This window comes from Leucopleurus acutus (genome assembly GCF_964270905.1).
Source record: "Leucopleurus acutus genome assembly, chromosome: 19".
Classification (NCBI taxonomy): Eukaryota; Metazoa; Chordata; class Mammalia; order Artiodactyla; family Delphinidae; genus Leucopleurus; species Leucopleurus acutus.
Window position 1 is genome coordinate 13,757,912 of NC_139161.1, and position 16,367 is coordinate 13,774,278.

Below are 16,367 nucleotides of genomic sequence, written 5' to 3' on the forward strand. Positions count from 1 at the left end.
CACCCTGCTTGATCTAGTTTGGACCAAATTCAACTAAAGGAAATAAGTGCTGTATTTTTTAAATGATAAAGTCCTGTACCCAAAATTGAAGTTACTCATTGTAGGTAGTGGGTCAGTTTTTAGGTGTTTGCATATACCTGTGTTTGATCAACCTTAAAAATGATTTTAAGAGAAACATAAACAGTGCTAAGTGATACCTCTCAAAGACAGTTAAAAGCTAGTACAAAAAAAAAAATGTATGTTTTATAGACCTTTCCCTACCAAAAGAAAAACACTTTTTTCTGCTTGAGTTCCAACAGCTTGATGGAAGGAGGGATGTGTTGAGCTCCTCTTGAAGGCAACAGGGTATTTTATTGTGCCCGTGATCCTTTAGTCTTTGGAACACAAACCATGTACTAAGGAAAGTCTATCAACAGGAGAAAAGGATTCAGAACTACAGTGAATTTGGGAATTAAAATTTTCCATAAAATTAAAAGATTGTACCGAAGGTACTGACTGAATATTGAGAAGATTCTCCTTAAACTTTTTTGCCTAACCTGGAATTCCCAGTGTGTTGTGCACCGCCTCCCGTGCATATATCCCCATATGCACCACTGTTCTACCTCATTTGAGCCGCAATCACTATCTATTTTTTTTTTTTTTTTTTTTTTTTTTTGGCGGTGCCTCTTGGAATGCAGGATCTTAGTTCCCCGACCAGGGATTGAACCGGAACCCCCTGCAGTGGGAGTTCACGGAGTCTTAACCACTGGACCGCCAGGGAAGTCCCCGAGCCTCGCTCATCTTTCATTGCAAAGCTGGTCTTGAATGATGGCCTGAAGTTTAACAACGTTTCTAAGAAACTGGCCTGCTTGTGTTTGCCAAAGTGTACATACTAACCGTGTGACCTCCAAGTATCACACAGATCACAGTTTTGGCACTTTTTGTGTGATTCCAAAACATCTCAGAAACTGAGTATTATCAAAGCAATCTAATCAAACCCTAACCCTCAGGCTTATATCAAAGTGATTTTTTTTCTATCTTTTAAACCAGAGCTATTTATAACACTTCTCTTTATGCTCTAACATCTGACCATCCAACTAATAATTTATCTATTTGGCCGTTTTGTAATTTTCCCCACCATGTTACTCAGGATCACCACTTAGCCATTTGACTTTTAAAAATTCGGCTTTGGTTTTTGTGACCGGTGCTACTTCTGTCTTCGTTAATTTTTATCCTAAAGAAAACTAACACAGAAGCTCTTCATTCACTGCATACTCTAATCTACTGCCAATGGTTTGTGTAGTAATGCAGTGGATTCCCAAGAAGCAATTCTAAGATAATTTTTAATAAGCTTGGGCACAACTCATTCTTGGCAAATACTCTAAAAAATCCCTCAGTTAGTGCTTTACCACGGCATAGTCAGAACCTCTCAACTTTTATTTTACCTCTTTGCCCCCTGTTTGGGACAAATAAGGTAACAGTATCTCCCGTCACAATCAGTTGTTATGTCTTACAGTCTCTCTGTGCTGTCCTGACATCCTGTGTGTATACAGTGCTTCTGTGAGGCCTTTAAAGACTGTGCCATTACAGACTAATGACACATCCTGAGCTCCAGAGTGAATCTCATCTGAGACCAAATGGACTGTTTTTGTCTCTTCAGTGGAGTTCTGCTCAGTAATCTTCAACCATGGATTATCAGTGTCTCTATTCACAGCGTTTCAAATTAAAGCACAGCTTGGTCTTCTGAAAAAAAATTGTTAATGTCTTTGTGGGCTGAGGTATAAAATCAATAATAAATTCAGTTCGTGATTAAATCTTTTTCAAGCCAACTGGGAAACGTTTAAAATTCACGTGCTTGCAAACCGTCATTAAATATTGGTTCCAGGGTTTTTGGCGTAAGTTTGAGAAATGCTTTTTCCCAAACCTTTTGGGGCTCAGTGAGGCTGAAAAAACCAGGTGCATCCAAGATCTGATTTCACAGAAAGATTTACTGCTTTACAAACACAAACATGATACTTGGTCTTAATAGAAAAATGACATCAGATACACCCAGAATATGTTTGGTATTGGGATAGCTGCCAGTATGGCACAAAACATAGGATTTTAGAAGCAGGGAGGCATGAAAATAAACTGTATCTTATATTTTGGTACATCAGGAACACTTGTTTGAACAAACATTTGTTTGCTTGAATAAGCCCTTCAGTACTCTAAATGTAAAACTTTAATACTTGTCTCGGGCTCTGACTTTAGTGTTTGATCTAAATGTGATCTAAATGACATTTCATACGTCTGACTAGTGCACTTACTGTTATGTACAGAATTTAAAATGTGATGGTTTTAGTATAAAATTTGGTTTGATACATGATATAAGCTATTCAAAATTGTATATTTAAAATCAAGGAAATGTTTTTGTGAACTATTTCTACTGAAGAATGTATTTAAATTAAAATAATTAAAAATAATCAACATGAAGCAGTGATCTGTTATCTGGACAGGTCAGTTATCTGAGCTTGTGTGAGTAACTGGCACACCAGTTGAATAACTTCACCACAGAGCTCAGAAGCATAACCATTTAAGAAGCATGTTGTGAAAAAGTGACAACTTGAAGATGAGAGTTGGCACTTTGCAACTAGTTCCTAAAGGAGCTGTGTGCCCTGTTCTAAAGGAAAATCTGATTACTTAATGATAGGCCTTTCCCGTCTTGCTGCTGAATTCCAAGTCTCTTAGGATCCAGAAATGCCAGGCTGGTATGTTTCAAATGCACTGGGTGTGAATTGCCCCTTGCACTTGCCCATCCCTTTTCCGGTTAAATCTTTTCACATAGCTGCTGCTGCTCCTGAGAAGTCCATCTCCTGGTCGGAGGCGCCCTCTCAGGACCTGAAGCAGAGCTGTAGGTAGCTGCCTTCTCTTATGGTAGATGTGGCCCATCACAATATACCTGCTGCCTGAAAAAAAAAAAAAAAAAAGCCAAAATATAAATTCATAGTTATCTTTCAAATACCACGTAACAATAAGAAAATGTAAGGCTTTTAAGAAATGCCTAAGCTTGAATCTCTTATCTTGCTGCACACGTTGAATCTCAGACATTTAAACCTCAGACAGCAGGTGGAAATAGCCTAGTGACCTTTATAAGATAATCAGATTACTCAGCCTGTAAACAGCCAGCACTAGAAACAAAGGTCCTAATCACAACAGTGCCAGCAGGATTTTACAGAGCACATCTCTAGAAAGACGTGGGAGTGGGCATTACCCGCCCGCCCCAAACACACACGCCCAGCAAAAGACGTCTCTAAACTCAGTTTAAAAAGCCCCTTAGGCATCCTGTCTGGCAACGGTGTTTCGTCATTCACTCCACTTGTCAACAAATATTGAGTGTTTGCTTTGTGGCAGTCCACTCAGTTCCCATCTTTAACCGGAGGCGCTGATGGAATTTAAATCACAGAGTGGCCGAAATAATACCTGTCTTCTAAATTCTATTCATTTTAGAATAGCCCCCCCCCAAAAAGGTACTGGGGTAACCGATAGAGACCGGGCTGTGGCATGTCAAAGTTACAATGGTGACATAAAGAACATATATAAAATGATCACTTAGATCAGTTTTAATACCAGGTTTAAATTCTGGGCATGGCTTATTGCAACTAGAGGAGTCTAGGGCTAATATGTGGACTCGGAAGAAAAACCCGTCCGGAGTGATGTACAGGCGGTTCATCTTGTACAGCCCGTCCCGGTCCACCAGCAGAGTCACCAGCCGGATCCCTGTACCGAGGACGTCCACATCATGCACGATTCCGTTGACTGCTGCTTTCAAAAAACAAAGAGTTTGGAGAAATGCATAGCACTCACATCCTCTTTCTCTCCCCAGTGCGTTTCTAACAAATCACGAAATAGTCCACACGGCTCTGGGGCCTGCAGGACCGAGTGGGTGGGTTTCTCTAGGGTTTGGTTTAAGGGTCCCGATGCACAGCCCGGCGCTCTCGGCTCGGAAAGGCTCGCCCCGCGGCCTGGGCTCGGCCGCCCGGGCCCGGGAGGAGCTGCGGGCGGGGCTCACCGAACTCGCTGGCGCAGTAGGACTCGCGCTCGTCCAAGTCCGCCCTGCAGGCGCGCGCGCAGGGCTCGGCGCCGAGCTCCGCATCCTCCCTCCGCTGGGGGCTGAGGCGCGGCGGCGGCGCGGGCGCGGGTCCCGGGGGCGGCGCGGCGGCGCGCGGCCGGTTGGGGTGGGCGGGACCGGCGGGGGCCTCGGCGGCGCGCGTGGGAGGCCGCGCGGCCGGGAGGCGCAGGGCCCGGGCGCGCGCGCGCCGCGGGGAGTCCTCCAGCGCGGGCACGCGGCGCGGCGACGCACGGTTCTCGGCCTGCGAGAGGCGCGGGCTCGGCGGGCCGGCGGGCGCGCGCGCGGCCTCCCGGAAGCCGGCCCGGTTCTCGGCGGCCGGCTGGGGCTTCCGGCGCCGCAGGTCGGACCAGGCGCGGGGAGCGGCCTCGGCTGCGCGCGGCCGCCGCGGAGTCTCGGGGACCGGCTGCGGCCGGGGCCCAGGCGTCTCCGCACTCGGGCCGCCGCCGGGGTCGGGCTTCCGGTTGTGGGGCGGCGAGGCTGTAGGGAGAGAAGAGGAGAGGCCGGGGAGGCCGTCAGGGTAGGAGAGGCCGGGGAGGCTGAGAGGAGAGGGGAGGGGTGGGGAAAGGGGAGACTGAGAGGGGAGGGAAGGGGACGGGGGTGGGGGGAATGGGAGAGGCAGAGAAGAGAGGGGAGGGAGGCCGAGAGGCGGGGAGGGGAGGGGAGGCCGGGGAGGCTGAGAGAGGAGGGAAGGCGGGTAGAGATGAGGCTGTGGAGGGGAGGAGAGGCCGACAGGGGGGAAGAAGAAATGGCTCTGGGAGGGGAGAGGAGATGGGGGACAATGTAAACGTAGCGTACACCTGCGAGAGGCGACGTGGAGAGGGCAGCAGACATGGAAGTGAAGGAAAGAGAACGGGAGGGGGAAGAGGAAGGCGCCCCGGCTTGTGGTGAGCACAGGTTTCCTAGGCCCCAAGAAGACGGAGATGAGGGTCTTGCCCTCTAAGAATGAGGGCAACTAAGAATATTTTTCTCACCACATGGGAACATTTCATTTTGTTAAGGAAGCTTTGCAAATCAATAGCTTTTCAAATTACAACCACCTATTTGTTCTAGGACTAAAGATAACTGACAACTTTGGTTAAATAACAAACTCTTTTGCCCTTTCTTTAATATATATGTAAACATCCGCCTTTTTGCTATGTACAGTTTGTTTAGAAAGTACCAAGAGCAAACCCCAGGGGGAAAGGTCTCCTATTACAGGTTCTCCTAATTGTTTAAGCGCCCCTGACAACAGAACTATTTGGTTTTCCCATCCGTGTTTACACTGTCATCTTGGTCTGTGCAGAGTCGAGCATCTGTGAGTGGATTTTTATCTGGCTTCTTGGACACCACTTAGTAGTAAACCACAGCTTAGAAGGAGGTTTAAAGCGTGGCTGGGCGCAGAGGCCCCTGGTTAAGTGGAAAAGCACCCGCATCGCTTACCCGGCCCGACCCCCACCCCTTCCCATGGTGGAGGAAAAGCTCCTAAATGGCAAACGGCATGAAAACAAATTTTTGAAATTGTTAGTGATTTTCCCCAGCTCTGCAGGCAGGTTGGTGAGCAAACTTCAGCAAGCTTAGAAGCTGGGCCAGTTTCCATGCCCAGTTACACAATATCACCTCCCCGTTTGCCTGGGTCCCAGTGCCCTCCAGACGGGCACAAGAGCCCCTTTTTTTTTTTTTCTATTATTTTAACGGCTGGTTTTCAGCATTTCTCTCTGGCATCGAAGAGCTTGGTCTGCCCATTTGCAGTTCTTGCAACACTTCATTTAAAGTGATTTATCTTGCCAAATTGACAGTCTCCTTTAAAATCAGCTTTCACCCAGCAATAATAGCTGGTTATAGTTCATGTTTTTGCAGAGAGGTTGATTCTGGCTCATTATGTTCAAGGTTGCCCATACACAGCTGAATAAAGTTCTGGTGGATATCCAATTCCTGACTGTCAACTGTTGACCTCACAACTGCTTCCCCATTGATATCACCATCTGTTGTCATGGGAAAGATTGTCTGATATTTGGGTTAAATGCCACTGAAGTCATTCCATTTCCATGTGGAAAAATAACCCAAATTACCCTGTAAGGTGCGGAAGCTATTTTTCCCAGAGATAGTGAATCAAACAGAACATCCAAATAAAAGCCAGACAAAAACACCCCCGCAGAGAACCTCTTATTTCTTCATTCCCTCAGTAATTTTCATCTCAGGCGTGAAATTGTGTGTGTGTGTGTGTGTGTGTGTGTGTGTGTGTGTGTGTGTGTGTTTTAAAGACTCAGGTGTCCCAAGGCCATTGGTTGCGGCTGCAGGGAGAGGGGAGAAAGGTACGATTTCGGCTCCCTCCGCTCCCAGCCCCTGCGGGGCGCACCCAGCTCCTCGGATCGCCGGCGGGACGGGGACCCGGGCGCTGGGCGGACCCCGCGCTCCTCCGGGCGCCCGCCGCCCGCCGCGTCCCGCGAGCCCGGCCCGCACGGCTCCCGAAAGGCGCGCCACGACCCCTTTTGACACTTTCCCTCCTCTGTGATGGAGCAACTACTTAACATGCAAAGTTTCTCCAGCCTGCCCGGCTCGCTCGAGATCATTTCAGTAGCTGAACAACTGGCTTCATTCCGATAAAGGCTGCCAAGACACACACAATCTTGGGGACACATTTTGCTCCTTTCGAACAGGAACACGGACCTGGAATCTCCTCTCTGGCAAGCCCTGACCCCTTTCTCGTCCCGCCCTTCATCGCGCCCTCTCCCCAGCTCGCCCCCCGGATCCCAGCCCCTCTCCCAGAGCTCAGCGTTTCATCGATCTTACCTTTTCTCTCCGCCACTGGGGCTTCGGGAGATGATCCAACGATCAAACAGAGGAGCCAGAAAGCTCTAGCTGTCATGTTTGTAGACACGGTTCCCAGGCTCTAAAACTGAGCCTGGGCTTTTGCTCTTTCTCTCCCCCCACCCCTTCTCCACCCCCCCACCCCCGTTCATGCTAATGAGGGGCAGCCTTTGGGGAAACGGGAATCACTCACTGAACAGACCATTGGAACAAAACCGAGCTGCAGGGATTTCTCCCACCTCCTTAGGGGGATGAGCACGTGGCCTCTCAAAGTTGTCCCTGAGAACGTCTGTCCTGCGATCTGTGGGCAATGAAAGCATCAAAACCTACACTTTAAACCCGTATGGGTTGGGTGGAGGAGAGGGTGGGGTGGCCAGTGGAGAGAAGAAGGATGTTGAGGGGCTGAGGGACAGGGTGGGGGAGTGTGAGTGATAGGGAGATTTGTCTAGATTAAGTCAACAACAAATAGGCAAATTAGAGCTTAAGACAGTTTGGGCTTGTGGAAAGGAGGAGATTCCAGATGACAGAAAATTCATCCCAGATTGTCTCAGGGATTCTGAGAGGAACCAAGTCACTACATCCTAGGTCTGGTTACACTGTTTTACTATATATACAATATTTATATTCTAGAATCAGAAAGGAAAAAAGCCTCAGTAAAATAGCTTTTCTTTTCCCTCCCCCTGTCCCCAGTTGAAATTGGTAGCAGGTTGGCTAGATTCATTAAGCCCAGGCGAGTGCCTTTCACCCACCAGGAGCTAGAGAATAAAAAAGTAAAAATCCTTCCCAGCTCTCTAATGATGGCTCATTTCCTCAAGAAAGGTGGATTTTTTTTCTTTCTAAGAAAAACTCATTCACTACTTAGGTCTGAATTCTTGAAATGGCTCTGTATATTTGTCCTGAGCTAAGGACACTGTCCCTCAGACTGAACAGAAACAGCATTCACCAAAGGGGGAAGTAAGCTCACCATAGTAAACCCACAGCCTTACCGACATGTATCTCATTTCAACAGCTTCAAATCCAGAAGGAAGGGGAAATGCATTGAGATGAAGGCATTTTTATCTGAAGCACATGAGCCAACAGTGAGATGCAACTGCTAAAAGAAAGAACAAACTTTTGCTGCACTAATATCTTATGTCTCAAAGATAATAGTGCTAGTGGACCGATCAGTTTTGGGGCGGTGGGGGGGGGATCATGTTTTCAAGAAAGACACTGGAAAGCTAGAAGGAAAACAACTGGGTGGTGAGAGGGCTGGAATCCATCATGGTCAAGTTCTTTTGGAGGAACTGCGAATAGGCAGCCTAGGCACAGAAAAACATTTGTTATATTTTGGGAAAGAACCAGTAAGTAGAAGTTATGAAGTGACAGATTTAATTTCAGTTTAAGAAACAATATTCTAACAACTGAGATCTCCAAGAAAGCAGGCTGCTTTGAGGTGTTGTGACAATGAGGTCCTGGCCATTGGGGGTATCCAAAGAGAACGTGACTCGGGGATACTGTAGAACAGATTCCTGAATTCAGTGTGTGTTGGTTTGAGGGATGTGGTGAGATAAATGTGTTCTAGGGAGGAGTTGGCTGTCTAGTCACAGGCTGACAATATGTTGGAGGGGGTCACTATGTCTGTAGTCTGGTTCTCAACTTTCCTCAGCTTGAAACTCAGTTTTGTCAATGGATTAGGTTTGTGGGACCAACTCACGTTAACCAAACTCATAAAAAGAAGATGTATAAACCAGAATGTCACTTATTAATTTGTAATAGGATATAGCAAAGGTGATTCAGAGGTCTAATTATTAATCAGGAGATTGCCTGTTGAGCACTAAATCAAATTGCTGTTGAAGGTGGGCTAATTTTCCCTCATTTGAGTTTTAGAGGAGCGAATTCTCTGTTTCCTCCAAAAGAGTGTATCTCTTCAGTCACTGCAAGGCTTGGGTACACCAGAGTCAGTGTCTCCAGATTCTGGCCAAGACCAAAAAACACTGTGAAATTCGTGCTTTGGGGTTTATAATTTATAGATGTCCTTAGATCCCCTTCTTTCACATACTCTTTAAGTCAAGTGGAATAAAATTAACTAGGCTTAAGCTTTCTCAGTTACAACCGGATCTCAGACATAGCTGCCTGAGATAATATTCAAGTCACCCAGATCCAGTTTGGGGTGTTCCCAAAACTCTTCTGTTGCAGGAATGTTGTGAATGCCCTGAAGCCCACACCCTGAAATGTAGAGGCAGAGAGCTGACTGGAAGGCTCCTAGAGGCTCCCAGGGCGTCACCAGCCTGGAAGAACTTGCCAGGGTCCAAGGCTGCATCTTGGGCAGCACATGGCTTGCAGGAGCAGAAACCATATTCATGGTGGAAAGCACAGAGAGCTCGAAGAGACTGAACTATGTAAGTCAGAATGCCACTTTATTAATTTACAACAAGAAATCGACTCAGGCACACCTGCAGGCTCATGTCAGCCTGGCTAGCGTTCTCTTTCTAAAAACAAGTCACCTGGGAAGCCATATTACCATCAGAGTGCTTGGTAATATAAGCCAGAGCACAGGGAGTTCGTCCTACAATTGGAATGTTTAAAGGTATTTGTTTCTCATAACCTAATATGTCCACCTTTACATGCCTATCTTCCACATGTCAGGTGGAAGAACCTAAGAGCCTAATTGCCTTCCTCTCCCCTGCCAATTTCTGGCATTTTGAGTGTATCTTTCGGCTTTACAAATAATTGTTGAGCATCTACTGTGTGTTGTATAGTAAAGGATTTGTGCCAGGTTTCTGGCATGGAGCTTCTAACTCTTGGAATCTCCCAAGTGATGGAAGCGTCTTAATGATTCACGAGCTTCCTGGATCACACCTGAGTTTATGCTAATGCAGTGACTCTTGGAGGGCCCCTTGATAGCTTAGGGCTGGGAGCTGGTCATCAGAAAGACCAACCATGTAATTAGAGGGTTGGGACTTTGAGCCTGTCTGACCTCCAGGGGGCAGAGAGAGGCTGGAGATTGGGTTCAATCAGATGGTCAATGATTTAATCCATCATGCCTGCTTAATGAAACCCATTGACAGCTTCCTGGTCAGTGGAGCTTCCTGGTCAGTGACCACACTGATGTGCTAGAAGGGTGATGTGCTGTGATCCATGGAGAGAAAACCCTGAAGCATCTGGGACCCTCCCAGATCTTGCCCTATGTGTCTCTTCATTTGGCTGGGTCTGATTTGTTCCTTTATAATAAAACTTTGATTGTAAGTAGAGCACTTTGCTGAGTTCTGTGAGTTGTTGTAGAGAATTATCAAGCCTGAGAGGAATCTTGAGAACCCCCTAGATTTATACCCAGCTGTCTGAAATGAGGGCAGTCTTGTTCTGGGTCATCTGCCCTTTAACTAGTGAGGCCTGCGCTAACTCTGGATGGTTACTGTCAGAATTGAATTGCAGCCCACCACTTGGTATCAAAACACTATGTGCCCCGGGAATTCCCTGGCGGTCCAGTGGTTAGGACTTGGTGCTTTCACTGCCAGAGCCCAGGTTCAATCCCTAGCTGGGGAACTAAGATCCCACAAGCTGCGCAGCACGGCCAAGGAAAAACAAAAACAAAGAAACACCATGTGCCAGGCGTTTTAGAAGCTGGAAATACCCGTCGTCATCATCTTTCTTCAAAAAGAGTACAATACTGTTGCTCTGGTTCCCATTAGGTAAATTAGGGTCATGTTCTAGTTCGAGTTCAGGACCATCCTGATTGGGGCCGAGGTCTCCCCAGATTCTTCAGGCTTTCACAGATAGCTGCTAGGTTTACTCCTACAGGCACCAGGCTAGGTCCTGGAATACTGGGACATAAATCCTCCCCTCAAGTGGCTGACAGACTGCTGTGGGGAATAACGTTCCGTTATAGTGTTAAGTGCAATATTAAAAGGCTACAGGAGACATCACATAAACTCTGGTTTGAAGAATGACTGGGACGCACCAGATAGATCAAGGAGGGCAGGCATTGCAGGCTGAGACAACAGCACATGCAGTGGCACCAGGGTACAAGAGAGCATGTGCATCTACCCAGGCCCAGGAAGCATGACGGCACACTAGGGAAGGAGCCCCAATGGGGGAAGATGCTGAGAGCCTCGATGCCCTATAGATGGACAATGGTAAGTAGCTGCTTTTTATTTTTTAATTATTTAACTTTTAAAATTTATTGGCCATGCCACTCGTCTTGTGGGATCTTAGTTCCCCGACCAGGGGTCGAACCCAGGCCCTTGGCAGTGAAAGCACCGAGTTCTAACCACCGGACCTCGAGGGAATTCCCTAAGTAGCTGCTTTTTAATTCTTGATTTTGTTTTCCTATCACTTTACATTACTGTAATGAAAAATTTGGAAGATAAAAATAAAGTAGACATAAGAACTACCTCCATCAGTCACTTCCATGGTGGCACAGTGGTTAAGAATCTGCCTGCCAATGCAGGGGACATGGGTTTGATCCCTGGTCTGGGAAGATCCCACATGCGCGGAGCAACTAAGCCCATGCGCCACAACTACTGAGCCTGCACTCTAGAGCCCGCGGGCCTCAACTACTGAGCCCACGTGCCACAACTACTGAAGCCCGCGTGCCTAGAAGCCTGTGCAGTGCAACGAAGAGTAGCCCCCGCTCACCGCAACTAGAGAAAGCCCTCCTGCAGCAACCAAGACCCAACGTAGCCTTAATTAATTAAGTAAAGGAAAAGAAAAAAAACAACAATCACTGCAATGTTCCCATGTTTTTCCTTCCAGGCTCTTTCTTAGATACCATTTCACACAGATGCCATCAGAGGACCAACACTATTTTGGATCCTGTGTTGTTCACATGACACCATGACAAGGGCACTTCCCCATTTCACCTGTCATGTATACAATTTTGTATTCAATGAAAATTAAAATATTATAACAAACTCTTCGTAGATACAGAATCTCATAAGGCCATAATATGTTCTCATTTAGACAAACCATCATTTGTGAACATTTTAGGCTGTTTTCAATTTTTGCTGTTGTAAAACGTTCCATGTCGCCGTTAACAAAGGAATGAACGTATTGAGACATACTGAAATACTCTAGAGCAGGGTTTCTCCACCTCGGCACTATTGACATTTTGGGCAAGATAATTCTTTGTCATGCATTGTTAACCGATATCTCTGGCTTTATCTACTGGATACCAGTAGCGCCCCCCCACCTCCAGTTGTGACGATCTAAACTGTCTCCAGACATTGCGATGTCTCCTGGGGACAAAATCGTGAACCATAATCATTGCTAGACAGCAATGAAATTAAATGAGCTACAATTACAAAAGCAAAGTAAACATGAATCTCATAAACATGATATCAAGTAAAAGAAGTCCGACACAAAAGACTATATACTATGTAATTTCATTTCTATAAATTCACAAATAGACAAAATTAGTCTATGGAGTTAAAAGTCAGGTTATGGTTATCCTGGGGATGGGTAGTGACTGGAAAGAATACAGAGGGGGAGGTGTTCTGTGGTGTTGAAGTGTTGTATAGTTTGATCTACTAAATTTTTTTAAAAATTTATTTTTGGCTGCGTTGGGTCTTCATTGATGCTCATGGGTTTCTCTAGTTGCCTCGAGCAGGGGCTACTCTTCCTTGTGGTGCACAGACTTCTTATTGCAGAGTGCACAGGCTCTAGGCTCTCAGGCTTCAGTAGTTGTGGCATGCAGGCTCAGTAGTTGTGGCTCATGGGCTCAGTTGCTCTGAGGCCTGTGGAATCTCCCCAGACCAGGGATCAAACCCGTGTCCGCTGCATTGGCAGGTGGATTTTTAACCACTGTGCCAACAGGGAAGTCCCTGATCTATTAATTTTTGATATCTTAAATAAGAAATGTTACTGTTAGGACTTCCCTGGTGGTCCACTGGTTAGGGCTCCCCGCTTCCACTGCAAAGGGCAAGGGTTCAATCCCTGGTCGGAGAATTAAGATCCCACATGCCATAAATAAATTTAAAAATGTTTAAACATTTAAAAAAAGAACAAATTGTTCTTAAAAAAAAAAGAAATGTTACTGTTTATATGGTTGAATCTATTGGTTATTTTTTTGTGATGTCTTCCATCCATTTATAAAAGCTTTTAAAATGTATATGAGTAATGCATATTCATAGCAGAATAATTAGATATTACAGTTAAGAAAAAATCAACTATAATCCTATTGTCTATAAAAAACTACTATAAATATTTTGATGGATCAATTTCCAGACTTTTGGGAATTCTGTGGCAGTCCAGTGGTTAGGACTCCTCACTTTCACTACTGAGGTCCTGGTTCAATCCCTGATCGGGGAAAAAAAATCCGGCAAGCAGTGCGTTGCGGCCAAAAAAATAATAAAGCTCAGAAACTTTCCAGACTTTTCTCCTATACATATATGTACATGTAAATGTGTTATATAACTTCTTTATATAAAAAAGGGAACATGGTATATACATATTTTATCACATGGTTTTAAATTTTTTAATGATATGGTAACGTCTTTTCATTTCAATAAATATAGGCTTCCATGATGATTTTTAATGACTGAATTCCTAGACTATTACATTGCTGAGTCAAAAGATATGATAATTTCAATCTTTTTACTATGTATTGCTGAATTGTTGCCCAGATATGTATCAGTTTACACTGACCATCAATCAGTGTAGGTGTGTAATAATGAGTATTTCTCCACATTGGAATATCAAAGCATCATTATTTGATATTCTTTCTGTTCTGAAGAGTTTTTTTTTTTTTTAAGATTTCTCTTTTCTAAAAATTTACATTTCTTTGATTGCTGGTGACATTGTACATTTTTTCATAGATTTATTAGCCATTTGGATTTCTTTTGTTAATAGCCTCTTCATATTCTTTGTCTATTTATTATGAATGATCAGATTTTCCTTTATGATTTTAAGAGCTATTTATAGCTTCAGAATTTTAACCCTTTGTCCATTATATATATTGGAAATATTTCTTCACAGAATTTCATTTGATTTTAAGCTTTTTAGTGATTTTTTGGCCATATAAATTTAAAATTTTGTATAGTAAAAATCCATCAATCTTTTTTTTTTTTTTTTTTTGCGGTACGCGGGCCTCTCACTGCTGTGGCCTCTCCCGTTGCGGAGCACAGGCTCCGGACGCGCAGCCTCAGCGGCCATGGCTCACGGGCCCAGCCGCTCCGCGGCGTGTGGGATCTTCCCCGGGCCGGGGCACGAACCCATGTCCCCTGCATCGGCAGGTGGACTCTCAACCACTGCGCCACCAGGGAAGCCCTATCTTTTTTTCCTTTATATTTTCTAACTGGTTTTGGAAGGTGTATAGAATAGGTACTGATTTGTGTATACCCATATTTATTGCTTATATCCCAATATGTGTATATACAATAATATTTCAAATATTGTCCATAGATTCCCTTGGGTTTTCCCAGTAGAAAACTGTATAATTTATAAATAATGGTATTTTACCTCTTCCTCTCAAATATTTCTAAAACTTTTGTATTGCATTGATGAGAACTTTACAAACTGTTGAATAATATCAATCATAGTCATCATCTTTGCTTTATAGGTATTTCTCATTTACAGGGAACACCTCAAATGTTTCACTTTCAAATGAATAAGACTTCATTTTGCTTCAGATACATCCACGTTTCATCCTGGGAATCTGACAAATATTACTATTCTTTTGTTACTTTCTTAATACTGATTTTTTTTTTTTTTTTTTTTTTTTTGCGGAACGCGGGCCTTTCACTGTTGTGGCCTTTCCCGTTGTGGAGCACAGGCTCTGGACGCGCAGGCCCAGCGGCCATGGCTCACGGGCCCAGTCGCTCCGCAGCATGTGGGATCTTCCCGGACCGGGATAATGAACCCATGTCCCCTACATCAGCAGGCGGACTCTCAGCCACTGCCCCACCAGGGAAGCCCAATACTGATCTTTTGATTGTGTCTTACACGTATTTTATCTTCTCACTCATCATTTTTTTCAATTTATCTTTTTCCTTTTCATCCTGATTTCATTTTCAGTAGCATCAACTATGCATTTGGCTCCTTCCAATAAGGAATTTAATCCTAAGAAATTATTATTAGTTAGTTCTTTTTTGTTGCTCATCCTATTGTTCTTTCATCTGAGTCTACTCCCTGCTTATAATTTTCTGATTCACAAGGACCATTTCTTATGCTTTTGTGAAAATGTCTGTTTCTTGAAATTGTCTTCGGGAATCTTTGTCATCATTATTTGAGCTTTGTCTTCCTCTGAGCATTTTTAAGGGGAAAATAACATTCAGAAAGCTATTGAGGGACTTCCCTGGCGGTCCAGTGGTTAGGACTCAGCACTTTCACTGCTGTGGGCCCGGGTTCAACTCCTGGTCGAGGAACTAAGATCCCACAAGCCGCAAAGGGTGGCCAAAAAATAATAAAGAAAAAAGAGAAAGCTATTGAAAATAATATAATGAATACCTGCATAAGCATGACCCAGCTTCCCAGTTTTATCAACTCTTAATAATTTTTTCCATATTTGCTTCATGTTTTTTTAATGTTAAAATATTACAGATATAGTTAGTGGTAGCCAGTCTCCAGGATGACTGGTCCCCGGTGATCCCTACTTCCTGGTATTCACACCTCGTGTAGTTCCTTCCTACTACAAGTCCCCTGTAGTTGCAGCAGGGCTCGTCAGAGTGACCAATAGCATATGGAAAAAGTGATAATATACACTTCCAAGACTAGGTTACAAAAAGACTGAACTCTCACCTCTTTCTTTTAGATCGTTTCCTCTGGGGGAAGCCAGCTGCCGTGTTGGGAGAACACTCAGGCAGTCTGTGAGAGGCCCACAGCAAGGAAGCAACTGAAGTCTTCATCCAACAGTCAGTGAGAAGCTGAGGTCTGCCAACAGCTAGTAAGTGAGCCTGAAGGCAGATCCTCTCCCAGTTGAGCCTCCAGATAAGACTGCAGCCCCAGTGCAGGGCTTGACTGAAACCTCCCCCTGAGACACCTGAACCACCCGGTAAACCTCTCCCAGATTCCTGGCCCAGAGAAAGTGTGAGTAATAATGTTCATTGTTTTAAGCTGCTAAATTTTGGGGTAATTCGTTTTGTGGCAATAAATAACTAATACATAGTTGAAGACCCCTTAGGGTCCTCCCTCATCCAATTTCTTTTCCTTCCCAGAGGTAATCATTATGCTGAACTTGGGGTCTCTACCATTTTCCTGGATGTTTTTCCTACTATGATTTTGTCAACTATGGTAAAAAGATATAAATTAATGTTGAGGGGTTTAAAAATTATAATTACAAATTTTGGAACATTCCATATAAATATGCAATTGTAGTTCAATAAATCATCTCTGAAATGAATAATAAAATTGGGAAATCTCTCCCTTCTTAATTTGGGAACTGCTTTGTCTAATATTACAATGAAATGTAAAGGAAAATCTATTGTTAATAACAATAATAATAGCTGCCATCTACTGAGCATGTTCCAAGTATTAAATCTTTGTATAAACATATGAGCTTATACTTTTATTATCCCAGTTT

General features: G+C 44.5%; 1 protein-coding gene across 2 annotated transcripts; it reads right to left on the reverse strand.

Moving 5' to 3' along the window:
- Nucleotides 1-1,995: 1,995 nt before the first annotated feature.
- On the reverse strand, nt 1,996-6,932 carry LOC309975151 (UPF0450 protein C17orf58; the record flags this gene model as incomplete). 2 transcript variants are annotated; one of them, XM_082860094.1, is made up of 4 exons in its annotated part: nt 1,996-2,924; nt 3,586-3,777; nt 4,028-4,564; nt 6,857-6,932. In XM_082860094.1, 4 exons carry the CDS (start codon nt 6,930-6,932, stop codon nt 2,734-2,736), a joined length of 996 nt encoding a protein of 331 aa, XP_082716220.1. In that variant the 3' UTR covers nt 1,996-2,733. The 2 variants fall into 2 exon arrangements, with proteins under 2 accessions (XP_082716220.1, XP_082716219.1); XM_082860093.1 differs by having other exon boundaries at nt 3,586-3,780.
- Between the last annotated feature and the right edge of the window lie 9,435 nt (nt 6,933-16,367).